Source organism: Pseudorca crassidens, chromosome 4, assembly GCF_039906515.1.
Source record: "Pseudorca crassidens isolate mPseCra1 chromosome 4, mPseCra1.hap1, whole genome shotgun sequence".
In the NCBI taxonomy this organism is placed as follows: Eukaryota; Metazoa; Chordata; class Mammalia; order Artiodactyla; family Delphinidae; genus Pseudorca; species Pseudorca crassidens.
Genome location: NC_090299.1, coordinates 116,839,299 through 116,858,186, shown reverse-complemented (window position 1 = coordinate 116,858,186; position 18,888 = coordinate 116,839,299). Strand labels below are relative to the sequence as shown.

Below are 18,888 nucleotides of genomic sequence, written 5' to 3'. Positions count from 1 at the left end.
ATGGGAGAGGCCACAACAGTGAGAGGCCCGTGTACGCAAAAAAAAAAAAAAAAAAAAAAAAAAAACAAACAACTGTATAATAGCTTTGGAGTTTAAAAATAAAATTATTGTATATATTGAAACTGAAGAGTGTATTTAAAATTAATCAGCCTTGTTAAAGTCACTATTTTAGAAATCTATATGATATTTTTCTCAAGAGATTTTCTTTGACTTACAGGTAGTATGATCACATCTATGGAAGGTCTGGGTTCTGATAGTGTCTTCAGCTTACATGAAGATAACCATTACCGCATAAGCAAGAGCCTAGTGAAATCTGCAGAAGGAAGTACTGTACCCCTGACCAGGGTGAAGTGCTTGGTCTCCATGACAACCCCACATGACATCAGACTTCATGGGTCATCAGTTACTCCGACTTTTGTTGAATTTGACACATCCCTTGAAGGGTTTGGGTAAGAAATTTGCCAGGTAGCCAAGCTATATTATATTTCATGCCTCAGTCTTGCCTTTGAGAAATAGATCTTTGGTTTTAAATCTACTTGATTAAAATTTAGTATATGCTATATATTTTCAAATGATTGAGTTCCTTGAGCATGTTAAGATTTTTGGATTTAATTGTTTTTAATTATTTATTATACTAAATAAATTGATATGGTATAAGAGTCAGCAATCTAAGGTGCACAGTCCAAATCTGTTTTTGTAAATTCTCTTTTTTTCTCTTTTTGTAAAGTTTCATGGTAACACAGCCACATTCATTTATGTATATGTGTTATCTATGGCTGCTTTCATGCTAGACTGCAAAGTCATGATGGAGGCTATCTGGTCTGGAAAGCATAAAATATTTATACTCTGGCCCACTCTAGAAAATGTTTGTCAACTTCTGATTTAGTACAATAAAGTTACAGATAATATGCAAATTAAAATTAGATTAAAAGCTCTTTGGCTAGGTTTTGTCCTTTTTTCTCTCAAATTACCTAACTTAGTATCTTATACATTATAAATATTAGTATTTTATACATTATAAGTATTCAGTTACTATCACATTAAATGAATAAATACTTTGAAGTGACAGAAAAACTTAAACAGCAGAAGTAACAAAGAATCTAGGGAGTTCCCTGGTGGCCTAGTGGTTAAGATTCTGGGCTTTCACTGCCTTCGCCCGGGTTCAACCTGTGGTTGGGGAACTGAGATCCCATAAGCCGCATGGCGAAAAACAGAAGGAGAGAGAGATTCTCCTCTGCTTATAAAAAATAAGTTAAAAAAAGCTCTATAATAGAGTATATTAACCATTTAAAAAAAAGAATCTATAGCGAATCTAGAAGAGTATATTTATAAAGTCTGTCTATAATAAAGTATATTAATCATTTAAAAAAATCTATAGCGAATCTAGAAGAGTATATTTATAAAGTCTGTCATCCTCAAAATGGACATAAACGCTAAGAGAGAAGACCTATGTCTATACTGGTTGTTTGTGGGATTCTTCTACATTGATCTAAAACTATAAATTGTATTTTAAGAACATTGTCATGGGTTAGTATCGAACAATGAATTAAAACATATTTGGGACTGGGCAAAACTAATCAGGACAGTGTAACAGAGGAGAGTGACTCACTAGAAAGGGGCACAGGGGAATTTTTCTGCGGTGATGAAAAATTTCCAATGTCTTGAACAAGGTTATACTTTGGTGCATTTTACCATGTGCAAATTATACTATGATCTTTTTTAATTTAAATTTTTTAAAATGGAGATTTTTTAAATATATCTTTTGGTACTCACAATTGAAAGAAAGGAAAGACTTTGTTAGGCATCCAGACTTATTCCATGATCTCTTATCTCTGGTTACCCTTAAATAATGGTAGTTTATTCCACTGTGGTAAGTACATAGTAATAAGAGAAGAAAACAGTTGCTCTCTAATATGTGCATTTTCTTTTCTTTAACAGCTGCCTGTTTCTGCCCAGTTTGGCCCCTCATAATGCCCCTACAAACAATGCCGTCACAACAGGTCTTACTGATGGGGCCGTGGTCAGTGGCATTGGTTCCGGTAAATATTACTTTATCTGCTTATGAGATTTTTCTTTCCCCCAGTAGATTATATTTTATTTAGAGATTTTGCTTTTCTTGGCATCTTTTTAAAATATAAATATGAGTCAACACAAACTCTTTCATTGTTACTTTTCTATTTTCACTTTAGGTGAAAGATTCTTCCCTCCTCCATCTGGCTTAAGCTACTCCAGCTGGTTTTGCATTGAACATTTCAGTTCTCCTCCAAATAACCACCCTGTCAGACTTCTTACTATTGTTCGCCGAGCGAATTCTTCCGAGCAGCATTATGTGTGCCTTGCCGTAGTTCTATCAGCAAAAGACCGATCGCTGATTGTCTCCACCAAAGAGGAACTACTCCAAAACTATGGTCAGTATCTGTCTTTTTCTTTTTGCTTCTTGTGACTATTAAAAGTAGCAAACTTCATTTTATTTTTTTTTTAATTTTGTTTTATACATCTTTATTGGAGTATAATTGCTTTACAATGGTGTGTTAGTTTCTGCTTTATAACGAAGTGAATCAGTTATACATATACATATGTTCCCATATCTCTTCCCTCTTGCATCTCCCTCCCTCCCACCCTCCCTATCCCACCCCTCCAGGCGGTCACAAAGCACCGAGCTGATCTCCCTGTGCTATGCGGTTGCTTCCCACTAGCTATCTACCTTACGTTTGGTAGTGTATATATGTCCATGCCTCTCTTTCGCTTTGTCACAGCTTACCCTTCCCCCTCCCCATATCCTCAAGTCCATTCTCTAGTAGGTCTGTGTCTTTATTCCTGTCTTACCCCTAGGTTCTTCATGACTTTTTTTTTCTTAAATTCCATATATATGTGTTAGCATACGGTATTTGTCTTTCTCTTTCTGACTTACTTCACTCTGTATGACAGACTCTAGTTCTATCCACCTCATTACAAAGAGCTTAATTTCGTTTCTTTTTATGGCTGAGCAAACTTCATTTTAATGGTTGGTTTTAAGGTCCAGCTGGTAATTCTTTTCTAATTTAAATTATTACAGAAAAGAACAGGTTGTATAAAATCTTGAATATTGTTTACCAGTGAAATTTTAAGGCACCTTCACTTTCAAAAGAGACTTAGATAGAAAACAGTGGAGAGAGTTCCTAAAATAAGGATTCATCTGTACTTGCCAGGAAATCACAGCTTTTGCTAGGAATGCAGGATGCTTGTTTAATATATTTTAGTAGGGATTTTCATTGGCTGTGAATTCTGCTTAACTAATGAATATTCATTGAGCACCTGCCTACCATATGTGCCACTCTGTGCTAGACACAATAACATTTTAATTACTTTATTCATCACTTACCTTCAAGACTTAATACAGTCCATTTAATAATCCTAATTCACTAATTCCCTCCAATGTGCCATAATGTTAATGTTACTATGCAATAGAACTTCAAACTCAAGGCATTCATGAATACCTTCCTAAATGATATGAGTAACATAAAATAGAAATCTCAGTTCACTGAATTTTCTTTGCTCCGAATATAAGCATTTGTGTATGTGTGTATATATATATATATATATATATATGTACCTCTTTTTTATCATCTGATTTTTGTCTTTTAACTGACTAAATAAAATAATAGCACATATTGCTTCCCCTGTGGTTGGTATTCACATATTAATTGAATATGAATGTTAGCTCCTCAGTTTGATTGTAAGGCTTTTTGTCTTACTTAGGATTCTTCATCACAATCAGCACAGAGTTAGGCATCAATACAGTAAGTGCTTTAAAATCCTAGTGGATACTTTATTTGCCCCTTCTGTGGCATTTGATCCTATTGATGTTTTCTTCCTAATTAAAACTATCTGCAGTCTTCAATTTGAGATACCCATTCCTTGTTCTTTCACTATTTCTCTGACCTCTCTTGCAATTTCTTTCAACAGCTTTCTCTTCCATCTTCCCCTTAAAATTAGTATTCTTCAAACTCTTATGTTTAGTCTTTGTACTCAACCTGTTCTTCATGAGAAAACATCAATTTCTTATAGCATTAGGTCTTTTTACCCTCAGGGACTCTGAAGTTAAAAAATTTTAGTATGTCTGTGTCCCAGGCTTTGTCCTCATATTTTCAACTGCATATTAAATATCTTAATATGAATAGTCCTCCTGAAAAACTTCAAACTGTAATATTTGTTCATAAAATCTGTATCTCCTTCTATTTTCCTGTCTTGGTAAATGACACCCTCACTAGCTGTTATCCCATCTAGAAACCTCAAGTCATCCTTGAAAATACCACCCCTTCTACTAAGTCTTACTTCATTATGCCTCCTTAACATTTCTTGAATCTTCCTTTCCTCCCTGTGTCCACTGTCATAGCCTTTGTTTAATATTCTTTATCACCTATCTGGATTTCATAGATTTTAATTCTTTGTTTTGTTTTTGTCTGTCTACCTTACTAGAACTCTTAAGTTCCCACACACAATGTTACTATCTTTGTAATCTAGGCCCTGCCACCGAAAATAGTGCCTAGCATATATTAGGCCCACAAATATTATATAAAAGTATAAATGAATGAATGAGAAGAAGGAAAAATAAAGGAAGAAAAACACAGATGACTTGAAAGGGAAATAATGAGAAAAGTGAATAATAATGGAGAATTTGGAAAGAAGATAGAATTTAATGGAAAAGTTAGGATTAGATCTAGGGATATTTCAATAAAAAATGTTTTCTAACTATATCATTTTCACTAAATGTAATTTTCAAGACTACGATAGTCTATATATAACTAGAAATTATAGTAACATATACCTTAGTAATACAAACGATGCTACTATTACAAGCATCTGTCCTCTGAACAGCTATAGTCCATTAAGATGCCTAGGTAACTAAAAGCTGTCAGAAACCAGTTGGCTTACCAAATATCCTGACACACCACTGAATGCTGGATATATCTTAGTTTAAGCCTGAGTCAGAATGTGAAGCCCTCAGAAAATTTTCATAAGTAATATCTTCTATAGTTCTCAAGAAGATTAAGTCTAATAACTGGGGAAGGGAGAGGGAACAGTTCTTGGTTTCACCCATAACCTTTTATCTTTTCATTCACATCCCTTGGTCCATAACACTAGACCTTTCAAAGCTATTTGACCCTGCTTTTTGCCTAGTTTATTCAAGTCTCTTCCTAATTAGGTCACCTATGGATAAGATGCTGTCTTTGTAGTGGTCTTAACTCATCAGTAGATGTATCTTCTGAATTGTCATTTAAAAATATAATCTTGGGAGACTTCCCTGGTGGCACAGTGGTTAAGAATCCACCTGCCAGTTCAGGGGACATGGGTTCGATCCCTGATCCAGGAAGATCCCACATGCCACGGAGCAACTAAGCCCATGCACCACAACTACTGAGCCTGTGCTCTAGAACCCATGAGCCACAACTGCTGAGCCCGTGTGCCACAACTACTGAAGCCCATGTGCCTAGAGCCCGTGCTTTGCAACAAGAGAAGCCACTGCAATGAGAAGCCCACACACCGCAACGAAGAGTAGCCCCCGCTCACCACTACTAGAGGAAGCCCGAGCACAGCAACGAAGACCCAATGCAGCCAAAAATTAATTAATTAATTTAAAAATAATAATAATCTTGACATTTCAGTATATGCAAATATTTTAAGATTCCAGAAGTAGAATATTTTTGTGATTCTTTCTTCAAATAATTTAAACTTTTAACTTTCAGTATATTATATGTGCTTGTACTGAAAACTGGTGGGTCTGCTTTAAGATACATGGTTAAGATTAGCTCTTTTTAAAAAATTTTTCTTGGGGTGGGGGAAGGAATTAATTTTTAACATCTGGATTTCTGCTGCTGTCCCACCTTCTCTTGAATTCTTATTAAAGATAAATTAATTTTTAACTATCTTAACATTAAGTTAATACTTAACCCATTATTTCCTGGCATGATTTGACAACATACAGGGTAGCAGAGACAAGCCAGATTAGAGTCAATAGTGATTGCAAATGTTAGCAAATCACCAGAGTTGTCAGGTAAAACAGGAAACTTGGACCAAAAAAATACCTTTCCACTCCATAAATCACCTCCTTACTACCAGCTATTGTTAGACAAGGGTCAGGGCGGTACAACCACAAACTAAAAGCAGATAGTTGCCCCCTTGTATCATTGAGAGCATAAAGTAAGAATAAAATTTTTGATTTTCTTTGTTGTTTGTCTAACCAGTGCTATAATCAAATTCATCTCAAACTAGGATTTTAAAAGACCTTTTATAACAGACCATGACAGGTAATAATCAACTAATCTCTTTTTGTTGTTGTCTATTATAACTTTATTTTACTGTCTATTATTTTTTATTTCATTAGTTATTATAACTTTATTTGATTATAACTATATGTATCTTGAACAGAACAAAGCACAATATATCCCAGGTTTTAGGTAGTTATTGAATGAATAGGGTATTTTCCTTTACATCATCATCATATTATTTTAACATAGAGTCAAAGTCTAGATGTGAATAATTGTTAGAATGAGGATGATGTTAAGTTTTTAATTTCTTTCCCCTCTTCATTTTAGTTGATGATTTTAGTGAAGAATCCTCTTTTTATGAGATTCTGCCATGCTGCGCTCGCTTCCGCTGTGGAGAACTGATCATTGAGGGACAGTGGCATCATCTGGTTCTGGTGATGAGCAGAGGGATGCTGAAGAACAGCACTGCAGCCCTCTACATTGATGGACAGCTTGTTAGCACCGTGAAGGTGAGAGTACTTGTGCTTATAAATCTCAACCTGCTTTTATAAGACAGTTTAGGGGTGGGTGTGTTTGCCTGTATGTGTGTTTGCAGGGGTATTGTTTTAAATTGCTGTCTTAATTTTAAGTTGACCTTCAGTACCCATTTAAACAATATGTGAGAGTCATGTGGCTGGTTAATTCAAGTCACTTGATTAGAAAAGACTCGAAAGGAGGGGTTACAGGGTACTAAAGATGTTAGCGAATATGTCAGTGCTTGAGCCAGATTGTTAAGTGCTTTTTCACCAGAGAGAAACCAGTTGGATGGTTGGAAACCAGATGGATGCCTAAATTAAATAAATGATGAACACAGTATTTTGTCACTTCATTGTTATTACTGTATGCAGTCCAGTAGATTCTGTGCTCCTTTAGAGCTGGAACTGTTTTTATTCATCCTTGTTTTCAGATCACCCAGATTAGTCCCTGATAATAATAGTAATAAGGTGTTCCCTTATTGTTTGTTGAATAAATGAATGTATAAATATTACTCTAGTTAGCTATACTACAGTATTCAGAGGAGAGGCAACAGAATTAAAGCAACCAGTAAAGAATCAGAAGTTCTTTTTGTGAATCAGGATGAATGCTACTAGTTACTTTCTACCGAATTGAGCTAGCAAGCTCTTAAAATTCTTTAACTTCTAAAAGATGGTATCCATTTTTATAGTGATATCACTTAAAAGAAGCAGCAAAGGTCTACCTTTTGTGTGAATTGAAGTTTTAAAAGCAGTGAAATGGGCAGCCTTTTTGAATACATTTCCTTCCTTAATGATATTTTATTGTGACATTGTGTTTCAGTATGATAAACCCTAAAATGAACTCTGGGAATAGTCATTTATTTTCTTTGTATACAGGATTGTGTTTGAAATGGGCTTGTAGATTCTTTAGTAGGTTGCTCCTTCATTATTTTTAGTATCATTGAAAATAAAAATGTCCTCAACTTCTAGAATTGAGACGTAGGAGATTTATTATTAATATATTTACATCATCATCATTACTGTGCCTGTGAGAAGTCACAGTCCTGTGAAACCAACTTTACGTCAAACGTTGGTCTTCATACTCATACTATTAACATCACAAGGAGTTGTTCTTTGATATATGGAATAATAAATATGATCTGAAGCTAGGACAGTGTTATGACAAAACAATCTATGGGAATGTTACTCATTCTGTCAAGCGATGAAGGCTGCCTGTACCGCAAGAAGCAACTTGATTTCCTAACCTCTTACGCTCTAATTATCTATTTATTGTAATGAATTGAATGATAATTTAAGCATCTTGTCAGTGTAATTTCAAATCTGAGAATATATTTTTCACTGAGATTAAACCGTGTGTGTATAAATTATAACATAGACTATTTTTCTAATACTTTTATAACCCTTCATGCATTATAAAACACTTTGCATGAATAATTTTATTTAACAGACTCATACTGAAGGTATCATAACTAATTTCAAGACTGCCTGAATATCATAGTTGGAAAGCTGTTTTTATATCAACCTGAAAATTTCATAGCAGCATCGTTAATTTGGTATGCAAACCAACCAGATAGTAACAGAATCCCTATATTTGACTGTTGCCCTTTCTAGCGTTAGATAGTTTATCTGTATTAATCTGTATTACAGAGTTGGATTACAAATTTCCAACTTGCTGTTCGGGTTCTAGAATCTTGGCCTGCCCTTACGTTTCTCTGCTCAACAGCTTTTGTACATTCATAAAGTTGCATGGCCTTGGGATAATGAAAATATACACAAAAAGTGGTTATTTTCCTGGTGAAAGTGTTTTGGGGTTGAATTTCACACATTTGCTTTCATTTTCTTTACAGCTGCATTATGTTCACAGTACTCCCGGGGGCTCAGGCTCTGCCAATCCACCGGTGGTTAGCACAGTCTATGCATACATTGGTACTCCACCCGCCCAACGCCAAATCGCTTCGTTGGTTTGGCGCTTGGGACCCACGCACTTTCTAGAAGAAGTTTTACCTCCTTCAAATGTTACTACCATTTATGAACTAGGACCAAATTATGTTGGAAGCTTTCAGGCCGTATGTATGCCATGTGAGTAACATATTCTTTGTTCATATAGTTGTATAAAACTTACCTCCTGTGGTATAGATGCATGAATAAGTGCATATGTGTAGATTAGGTTATACATTACATTTATCAAAAAAAAGGGCCTTCTCCTCCACTTTTCTTCAGCATGATACTATTGACCACTCACTCCTATTCAAAATGCTCTCCTCCACTGGTCATCCTATGCTTTCTTGTTTCTTGTCTTCATGCCTAGTCACTAGTTTTCCAGTTTCTCTTGTTGGCTTCAAGATGTGGGTATATACTTTCTAACAGTCTAACCCCAGCCTTCTTCTCTCTGTCATTTCTCCTATTACATGAAGCAGTTTAAAGTATATCTACTCTGGTTAAAGGAAAGAAAGATGGGTCTAGAAAATACACACGTGTATTCTTTAGGTTAGACCAGTTAACATCAATTTTCCTCGTGTCTTTATTCCTGCAGTCCACTCGTGTTATCCATTCTCCCAAAAGGAATTTAGAATCAGAGAGTTGATGTTAAGCTACAGTTCCTTTGTAGTACTCTTTCCAAATGATGTCTTCCATTCCCTTGTTCTCATTCTGCCAAAGTTCTCAGAAGAGTTGGGACAAATATGTTGTAAATGGTAATAATCTTATGGCTAAGTAATTTCTCTTTCACTCAGGTTCTTGATTCAGAGTGTCTGATAATAGCTAACACTGACTGAGCACTTAATGTATGCTGAATAAGTTAATATGCATGAAGGACATAGCTACTCTGAGCCCTTCACAAGTATTTATTCATCACCTCAAAACACTGGGACTTAGGGGCTGTTGTTTGCATCCCCATTTTACAGATGAGGAAACTGAGGTGCAGCGATGTACAGGTCACACAGCTTTTAAGTGATAAAGCAGAGGTTCAAACTTAAACCATCTCGCTTTAAAACTACTTTGCCATGTTGTCTGGAAGAATAAAGAGAGGCATATATGAGGGCTCTCATTGGGAAGGAGACCTAGTGCTACAAAGCTCATAGACATTCCACTCATTTTCATTCCCTTGTTCCTTGGAACCAAGGGGAAGTGTTTTGTGATTTGTTTGGTAACAGTTAAAACTCTTCCTCTTCCTTTACATTATGCTGTATATTAAGTATATTTGAAGAGTAAAACTTAGGATGTAAAGCTTTATGACTGGATGCTTTTCCTTATTTTCTAATTAAAGAAATAAATGAAAAGCTGGAAATTAAATAAAACAGTTTTTAAATTTAGCTCCCTTGTTCCACTTTAAAAGATTTTCAAATTTAAAAATGATAACAAGAATTAAAAAGTTGTGTTAGGATCAGGAGAAAAACTGATGATTTTGAAAAGGATTATTCTTCTTTTGAAGGTAAAGATGCAAAATCCGAAGGTGTGGTCCCGTCTCCTGTGTCGTTAGTGCCAGAGGAAAAGGTGTCATTTGGCCTTTATGCACTGTCTGTGTCCGCCCTAACAGTGGCAAGAATCCGGAAAGTGTACAACAAGTTGGACAGCAAAGCCATCGCTAAACAGGTAAGCAGATTGATTCCCCAGTGGGCTGCTGCTGATTCTCACTGGAAAGATGTTCCAGAGCTTCCTTCTGGGCACCACACAAGTATGAGTGCTTGCTAAAAACAATGCCTTTCATACATTGTTTTGGTTTATTTGCCTTTGAATTTAAGCCAAAACATATTTAGATATATAGTTTAATTTGGAAGAGTGAGAATTCAAGTGCATAGTTTATATTCTTATATTTTTATTGGCAATTAAGAAATCGAACTTTAGGAAACTAAAGGCAACAATTGCTATTTTTAAGGCTGTAATTTTTTTCTGGATAACCTACTAAATGCCGGGCACCATTTTGTTCATGACATAGCAGTAGATAAAGAGAAAATCCCTGCCTTTATTAAGGTTCTTACATTCTAGTGGAAGAGGCATACAATAATAGCTAAAGAAATAACCTGATCATAGAGTATGTTAGAAGATGAAGAGTGCTATGTGGAAAAATAAAGCAGGAAAGGTGAGAGAAAGAAGCTTACAGTTTTAAGTAGGATGGTCAGAGGAAGCCTCACTGAGAAGGTGAAATTGGAGCAACCTTTGAAACAGATGAGGCAGCAAAGCATGAGAATATGGAGAATAAGATGCATGTATGGGCAGGTGGGGTTTGCATTCCAGAAATACAAGTGCTAAGGCCCTGAGGAAAGTGCATGCCTGCCACAGAGGCAGGTGTGGCTAAACAAAACAAGAGAAGGCCTGCGGGGTAGGTGAGGCAAAAGTAGAGTCACTTTTTCTGATATGGAGAAAACAATAGGAAGAGTAGTTGGGGGGTGGAGGAGGTACTGAGAATTAAGTTTTGCAAAAGTTTGAGAAACATATTAGACATCTTAGCGGGGGACATCATTGGAAATATGAATCTGAGTTCAGGGGAGAGGTTTGAATGCCACGGGTGTTCATTAGGTGGTGGTAAGGCCACAAGACTAGGTACACTTACCAAAGAGGAGATGGAGATGGAGATGAGGAAAGGTTTACAGATGGAGACCTGGGATATTCCAGTGTGACAGCGTTGGGAAGATGATGAAGAACCAGCAGAAAAGACTATGGAGCCGGCAAGAATGGAGAAAAACTAGGAGAATCTGGTGGTGTAGAAGTCTTATTCACTGTGGCAGATGTGTTAGAGCAGTCAGAAAGATGAAGGCTGGCCATCGGGTTTAGGAAGGTGGAAGTCATCAGTGAGCTTGACAAGACGTTTTGGCTGATTAGAGGAGGCAAAGCTAAGGGGAAGGAAATCAAGAGGCTGGAAGGGAAAGGATTTGGGAATAGTAAGTATTGACAAGCTCTTTTGCAGAGGTTTGCCTGTGAAAATATATATATATATATATATATATATATATATATATATATAAAATCTTCTAAGGAATATTAACTACATAAATTTATTCTACCGGTAACAACAGAATTAAGTCTATGCCTTATATTTGCTTTAAAAGCACACTGTGTATGTATGTGCAAAATTTAACATTTATTTTGTGTACAGGGCATGTTTTATCCATAAACTTTTGGATAATCTATGTGACATTTACTTGGCTATGGAGTAAGGCAAGTATTATATTCACTAATCAGAAATACTGTGAGGCAGCGAGTGATAAGAACCTTTAAACCACAACAGTCTCATTCAGAAGGACCCCTGAGGCTGTTTTCCAAGACCCCCTCACCATCTTTCTCTCAGTAGACTGTATTTAACTGAGTCTACTCAGGTACCTCTGAGTTTCCACACCTTTGGAAGTATTTGCACATTTTTTAAAAAATGAATACTCATGTTTTTAATATTCTGTTATGGAGAGAGAGAAAAGATATGTTCCCCATCATGTTCTTTTTTCTTTCCCAGTCAAAATGTTCAGACTGTTCCTGTATAGTTACATTTTTCCCTTTCCTATTCTTCAGTTAGGCATTTCCTCCCATGAGAATGCCACTCCTGTGAAGTTGATACACAACTCAGCAGGGCATCTTAATGGACCAGCACGGACAGTTGGGGCTACTCTGATTGGATACTTGGGTGAGTCAGATTGCCTTTGTCTTTCAGACTTATTTGCCTTCAAATCTGCGTTCACTTTCTTCACTTGAGTGTGGTGTTTTAAGTTCATATTCGATAGTGCTGACCTGTAATGTTCTTACAATATTTAGAGATTAATGTCAATCCCAAACTCTAGTCAACTTTAAAAATTATAATCTTTTATAAAATTCCATTAACTTTTCCCCTCTTTTGTCAACACTGATGAGCACTGACTGTATACGTCTACATAATTTCAAGGTAAAGATCACACTACACTTAGGGACAGATGTAAAGACTTGGAAATAACTGATGATTGCTATTGTTACATGGTTTGGTGCTGCAGTGGTGACACTCATGGTGCTTTTTATTTGGAAATGAGCTAGAAATAGCTTCAGAATATGAGCACTGTGGATCCAACTATAATAAAAGTCAGAGCTGCAGAGCCTCTTACCCAATGTCTGCATAGAAAGAATTGATTGTTTTGGTTAGGTAGAATTTTGAGGCATAACCCAATAATGCCATCTAAAATTCAGAGCTAGCAATTATGTATTTTAATGTACGAATCAGTACAGAATATTGGTTCCTTTTAAAATAAAAAGTGTTGTGCTGGTCAGCATCCTACATGTTTATCAGGTGATTATTATTGTCCCAGCAATGTGCACATCTCTTAACTTTGTTTTTCTTTTTTGGCTATGTTGCATTGATAAAAGTTTCCTTTATGCTAAGGCACATGGTAGTTTTTCTTTTTACGATTCAGCAAATATTTAATGAGCACTGCTCTATGTCCTTTGCAAAAATACAGCAGCACTGTGGTATAGTAGAAAGAGCAGTGAATGAAGAGTTCAGAGATTTAGGTTCTAACCCCTGTTCTGTCACTGTGTGGATTTAAGCCAGACATTGAGCTCCATGGATGTCAATTTTCTTATCTACAAACTAGTAATACTGGCCCTAATTACCTTAGAAGATAGCTTTCAAAATCCAGTGCCATAATATATGAAAGTACTGTGGATACTAGAGAGCACACAGAAATATAAAATGCATATTAGCTTTATTTTTTAAAAACTCAATCTTGATTGGTAGTCAAATGACATTCAATGTCTTTTTTAAAAAACAAGGTTAGGGGGCTTCCCTGGTGGCGCAGCGGTTGAGAGTCCGCCTGCCGATGCAGGGGACGTGGGTTCGTGACCCGGTCTGGGAAGATCCCACATGCCGCGGAGCGGCTAGGCCCGTGAGCCATGGCCGCTGAGCCTGCGCGTCCGGAGCCTGTGCTCCGCAATGAGAGAGGCAACAGCAGTGAGAGGTCTGCGTACCGCAAAAAAAAAAAAAACAAGGTTAGGAATGTAGATGTGAATTTTTTTTTTAATTGACAAAGTTAGTTCCAGTACTGTGTTTCCACATATTTATGCTCTTCAGAGTCACTGATGTACTGTTACTCAGATTACATAACTAAGAGAAGCTTTGAGCAGTGGTCAGGAATGCGCTCTGTTTGGCTTTTCTATAGGGAATACTTCATCCTTGCCAGGGTGGCTTCTCCATCCCATTCCCCAATTCACAGAGATGAAGTGCTTTTGCTCTCCCCAAGTTTATTCTCCAGCAGTACCTAGTAAGGCATTCTCCCTTACTTCAGAAATATATTCCCAAGGCCTCTGTACTTCTGAGTCTTTACATGCCCAAAGCTATAGAGTAGAAACACTTGTGCTTGCTCTCAAACCCGCTCTTCTCTATTCGCTCCTTTACTCCCAACTCTTCTCTGAAAGTATATATATCAGCATTTATTGCCTTCTCCCAAATTCTACCTTGAATTTTTTTTTTTTTTTTTTTTTTTTTTGTGGTACGCGGGCCTCTCACTGTTGTGGCCTCTCCTGTTGCGGAGCACAGGCTCCGGACGCGCAGGCTCAGCGGCCATGGCTCACGGGCCCAGTCGTTCTGCGGCATGTGGGATCTTCCCGGACCGGGGCACGAACCCGTGTCTCCTGCATCGGCAGGCAGACTCTCAACCACTGCGCCACCAGGGAAGCCCTGAATTTTTTTTTTTTAGAATTTTTTTCTTTTGATGTTGGGTGTAGGTGTTTATTAATTAATTTATTTATTTGGCTGTGTTGGGTCGTATCTGTGCGAGGGCTTTCTCTAGTTGCAGCAAGCGGGGGCCACTCTTCATCACGGTGCGCAGGCCTCTCACTATCGCGGCCTCTCTTGTTGCGGAGCACAGGCTCCAGACGCGCAGGCTCAGTAGTTGTGGCTCACGGGCCTAGTTGCTCCACGGCATGTGGGATCCTCCCAGACCAGGGCTCGAACCCATATCCCCTGCATTAGCAGGCAAACTCTCAACCACTGCACCACCAGGGAAGCCCTAGAATTTTTATTTTAGGATAGAAGGGTATTTTGGTTTTAGGTATAATTTATAATAAATTAAATATTTCTTAAGATGATTTATTCAGTTCTTGTTTACAGTTGGGAATTTATTTTAATTATTTTTCACTGTCTTTTAATCAGGAGTAAGAACATTTGTTCCTAAGCCTGTTGCCACTACTTTGCAGTACATTGGTGGAGCTGCAGCCATCTTGGGCCTGGTGGCCATGGCTTCTGATGTGGAAGGGCTATATGCAGCAGTCAAAGCCCTGGTTTGTGTGGTCAAGAGTAACCCACTAGCCAGCAAAGAGATGGAAAGAATCAAGGGCTACCAGGTTTGTAACCATAAAGCTTGGTCTTCACTTTACTTTGCATTAAAAATCTTCTAATTTTCATTGTAGTTCATGTAGTTTCAAACTCTGGAAGAATAGTATTGTCCAAGTAAACTTTAGAAGTTGGTAGTTTTTATTAAAACTAACATATTTCGAGTGAGAATATAAGTTGTTAGTTTGGAGTTATTTTTTTCTGTGGAAACAGGAATTAAATTAAATAGGGTCGTATAACCACCTGCTCTAGAGACTGCCAAGTTGTTAATAGATCCAGAGTTCTCCTCGTTACCCTCGTCTCTCCCCTCCACACCCAGTCATCTTTTACTCGCCCCGCCCCCTTACTTACCTAGGGCATGTGAGAGCCACTGTGTGCCATTACTAATCCTGAAAACGCATGTGGGATTAAAAAATATGTTGTGTTCATGTATTTACAATCTCTACTAGGTTTAGGCAGAAAGTTACTTATAAGAAGAGGAACAAGTATTTGGAGCAAGATTAAATTCCTCTAGTGTAGATGAAGTACAAATGCCTTCTTCTCTTAACTTTAGCCAGTAGTTCACTGGTAGTAGATAAGCTGTTTACTGTAGTGTTTTCTGTAGATTTAATTACCTAATTTGATGTTTTTTTTTTTTTAATTTGATGTTTTGTTTTGCAAAACTTTCAAAATGATAATTGCAGCATTGTTTATCATGAAAAAATAGGAATAATCTAAACGTTCCAGTAGTATGAGAATGACTAATAATACTATAACCATCTCACATATCATTCAACCTTTCAAAATTATAATTATGGAAACTAGGTTGCAAAAGAAAAAAAATCCTTTGGATAAAATGTTATGCAGAGAACAAGAGTAAAAAATTGTATACACATGTTGGCAACAATTTAAATATTTCTGTGTGAATAGTTTATGTAAAAGTGGATATTTTAATAAGAGGATGATGGGATTACCCTGCTTTTCAGATTTTCTCTGATGTTGCGTTGTCATAGTAAAAATTTAGAAACCAGCATAGAAGTCTCAGGAATTGCTTTACTTAGTGTTCTCCAATGTGTGTTTGTGTGTGTGTATGTGTGTGTGCGTATATGTGTATATGATGATTGACCGACAGGCATTTGGTGTTGCTTTCTTTTAGTTGCTGGCAATGCTGCTTAAGAAGAAACGTTCCCTTCTTAACAGCCACATTCTCCATCTAACTTTTTCCTTGGTGGGAACTGTTGACAGTGGACACGAGACCTCCATTATTCCAAATTCAACTGCTTTCCAGGATCTACTTTGTGATTTTGAAGTATGTATATAAACACTAACTGGTAATATATAATCAAGGAACTGATTTCTTATTCTGTATATTGATAGAGTTAACTATTGAACAGTTTTGTCTCTAAGATGTGTTTATGTTCTAAAATTTTATGATGCTCATGTTAATGTAAAATATACAAAGTAAGGTAGTGATTGGGTTCTTTCTTCCCAAAGATATTCCATTTTACAAGTAGTATAGAAGTGAAATGGTGCAATGCATATGCCTAACTATAGCCAGTTTGCTGTTGCCACTGGCATTACAGTAGAGGCAAACATATTTTCACCAAAAAATTTTGATAGTAACTTTTCCTCAATAAATAGGAGCTAGATCTGAAATTTTGGTTACTAGTAGCTGTATAGGAAAATATTCTTTTCGCCAAAATAGCAAAATTTTTATTTCTACTGTCTTATTACCATAACAGCTTCCACTCTGTCCTCTCAAGGCATCACTTAATCTTGCATATCCTTTCTCCATTTCATTTCTTGTTCACAGCACTTTGCATACTCATCACTGTATAAAATCTCCCCCTGTGAGGCTGAAGGCTTAATGAATGCAGAGATCATGTCTATCTTCATCTTTGTATCCCTACCACCCAGAATGGTGCCTAGCACTTGGTGTTTGCTGTGATGTCTGGCCCTCACTCTTCTTCTTTGTAACTCTTATAAGCTCGATCTTGTCAGTTATTTTAAATCTCCAATAAACAGACTATGTGCCCGAATTGCTTTTCTGAAACTTTATTTGAAAGCTTATTAGCAGCCCTCTTCTAAATAAAAATCCATGGCATCTACTCAGTTCTCAGTACCCCTAGCTCTCAGCAGCATCTGATGCAGTCCATTTCCCTCTTCTTGCATCTCCTAGTTCTTTCACTAGCTTTTAGGCATCACTCTCCTGGTTCATATATCTTGCTCACTACTTTCCCCATAATTTTCTGGTTATAGACTTTTCATTACTTTGTATAAAAGTGTCCACCTTTGCTGCTTTATCCTTTCCTTTATTTGTTGTTTTCTTTCCTTTAGATTCTCACCCAGTCCCACAGCCTCATTTCTACAGAGGTGACTCACAAACCTAAATCTTTAGCTTGATATCTGAACTCCAGGCTTATTTCTAACTTCTTCCTCAACATTTCCATTTTTATATCCCAGCAACACCTACGCCGAACTTAACATCCTTCCCCAAGTTAGAGCTTCCTTTTAACTTCTGTTTCTATTAATAGCACCACCATTCCCCCATTCACTGAGGCTTGAAGTTGAAAAATCAGCTTCCTCCTTCCTCACTGTTTATAAACAGCCCATATTAAGTCATATAGATTCTGCTTCCACATTTCATGTAGTCTGTGTTTTCTCTTTCTCCTGCTACATCCTAATCCAAGCCCTAATCAATTCTATTCTTACTAAAATAATGATCAGTTCTTTCTCCCTTTCCTCAATCTACCTTATATTTTTTTAACCTCATTCTTTCTGAGATATAATCATATAACTTATTAAAAAACTTGCAGTGCTTTTTCTTTCCTACACAATAAAATACACATTTCTCAGCCTGATATGCAAAGTTCTGATACACAGACCTCTCATTCTGTTAGAAAATAATTATTGAATATGTTTGAGCCAAGCACTGTATTAGGTGCTAAGGATGTGAAAATAAAAGGTAGAGTCCATGCCTCAAGGCATTTAGTGCATTAGAAGAGAAAAGCAAATAGACAATAAAAATTTTGTGAAAGCACAAAGGTAAAGGTATGCAGAGAGGATTATGAGAGTACTAAGGGACCTACTTAATAAGCCTAGCTTTGTATACATGTGGTAATTGACACATTATCTTTAGTTTCAGATTTCTGACTGAAATTCAGTATATAAACATCAGAAATTTAGTTGCTTGACAAATTTTGGCTTCATTTTATAGTACTCTGCTCCCTTTGTGGCTTCATATGGCATTCCTAATAACCCCAAACTGTAGTGGTCAATAAATACTTAATTTACCCTATTTTTAGAACAGCTCTTTGACAATATAAGTAAAATAATTGTAATAGCATCCAAGCATTTTCTTTTTTAATGGTTGTTCTAGAATTTGCAATATACATGTGTAACAATTCAGTCTGTCTTCAAAGTACATTATACCACTTCACCTATAGTGTAAAAACCTTGCGATGGTACGCTTCCATTTCTCCCTTCCTGTCCTTTGTGCCATTGTTGTCATACATTTTACTTCTATATGTTTATAATCCCCAGAATATTTGTATTATTTTTGCTTTAAATAGTCGATTATCTTTTAAAGGCATTAAAAAATTTTTATAGTTGCCCACATAGTATATGCAGCAAACAGTATTTATGGCATTTTTTATTCCTTTGTGTAGATCCAGACTTCCATCTTGTAATGGAATGATATGTCTGCCTGAAAAACTTGCTGTAACATTTCTTGTAGTGCATGTTTACTGGTGATAAATTGTCCCATCTGAATAAGTATTTTTCCTTCTTTTTTGAAGGATATTTTTGCATAGAATAGAATTCTAGTTGATGATTTTTATTCTTTTCATACTTTAAAATTGTCAGT

General features: G+C 36.6%; 1 protein-coding gene across 7 annotated transcripts in view; it reads left to right on the top strand.

The window, feature by feature from the left end:
* Positions 1 to 18,888, top strand: part of WDFY3 (WD repeat and FYVE domain containing 3) — a 264,009-nt gene that overhangs the window by 150,535 nt on the left and 94,586 nt on the right. For all 7 annotated transcript variants that reach the window (XM_067736490.1, XM_067736495.1, XM_067736492.1 and 4 more), the window contains 9 exons: positions 218 to 449; positions 1,939 to 2,039; positions 2,190 to 2,408; positions 6,576 to 6,757; positions 8,611 to 8,842; positions 10,194 to 10,354; positions 12,263 to 12,374; positions 14,865 to 15,055; positions 16,180 to 16,332. In XM_067736490.1, the coding sequence (XP_067592591.1) occupies positions 218 to 449; positions 1,939 to 2,039; positions 2,190 to 2,408; positions 6,576 to 6,757; positions 8,611 to 8,842; positions 10,194 to 10,354; positions 12,263 to 12,374; positions 14,865 to 15,055; positions 16,180 to 16,332 (1,583 nt within the window). The remainder of the gene's footprint in view (positions 1 to 217; positions 450 to 1,938; positions 2,040 to 2,189; positions 2,409 to 6,575; positions 6,758 to 8,610; positions 8,843 to 10,193; positions 10,355 to 12,262; positions 12,375 to 14,864; positions 15,056 to 16,179; positions 16,333 to 18,888) is intronic.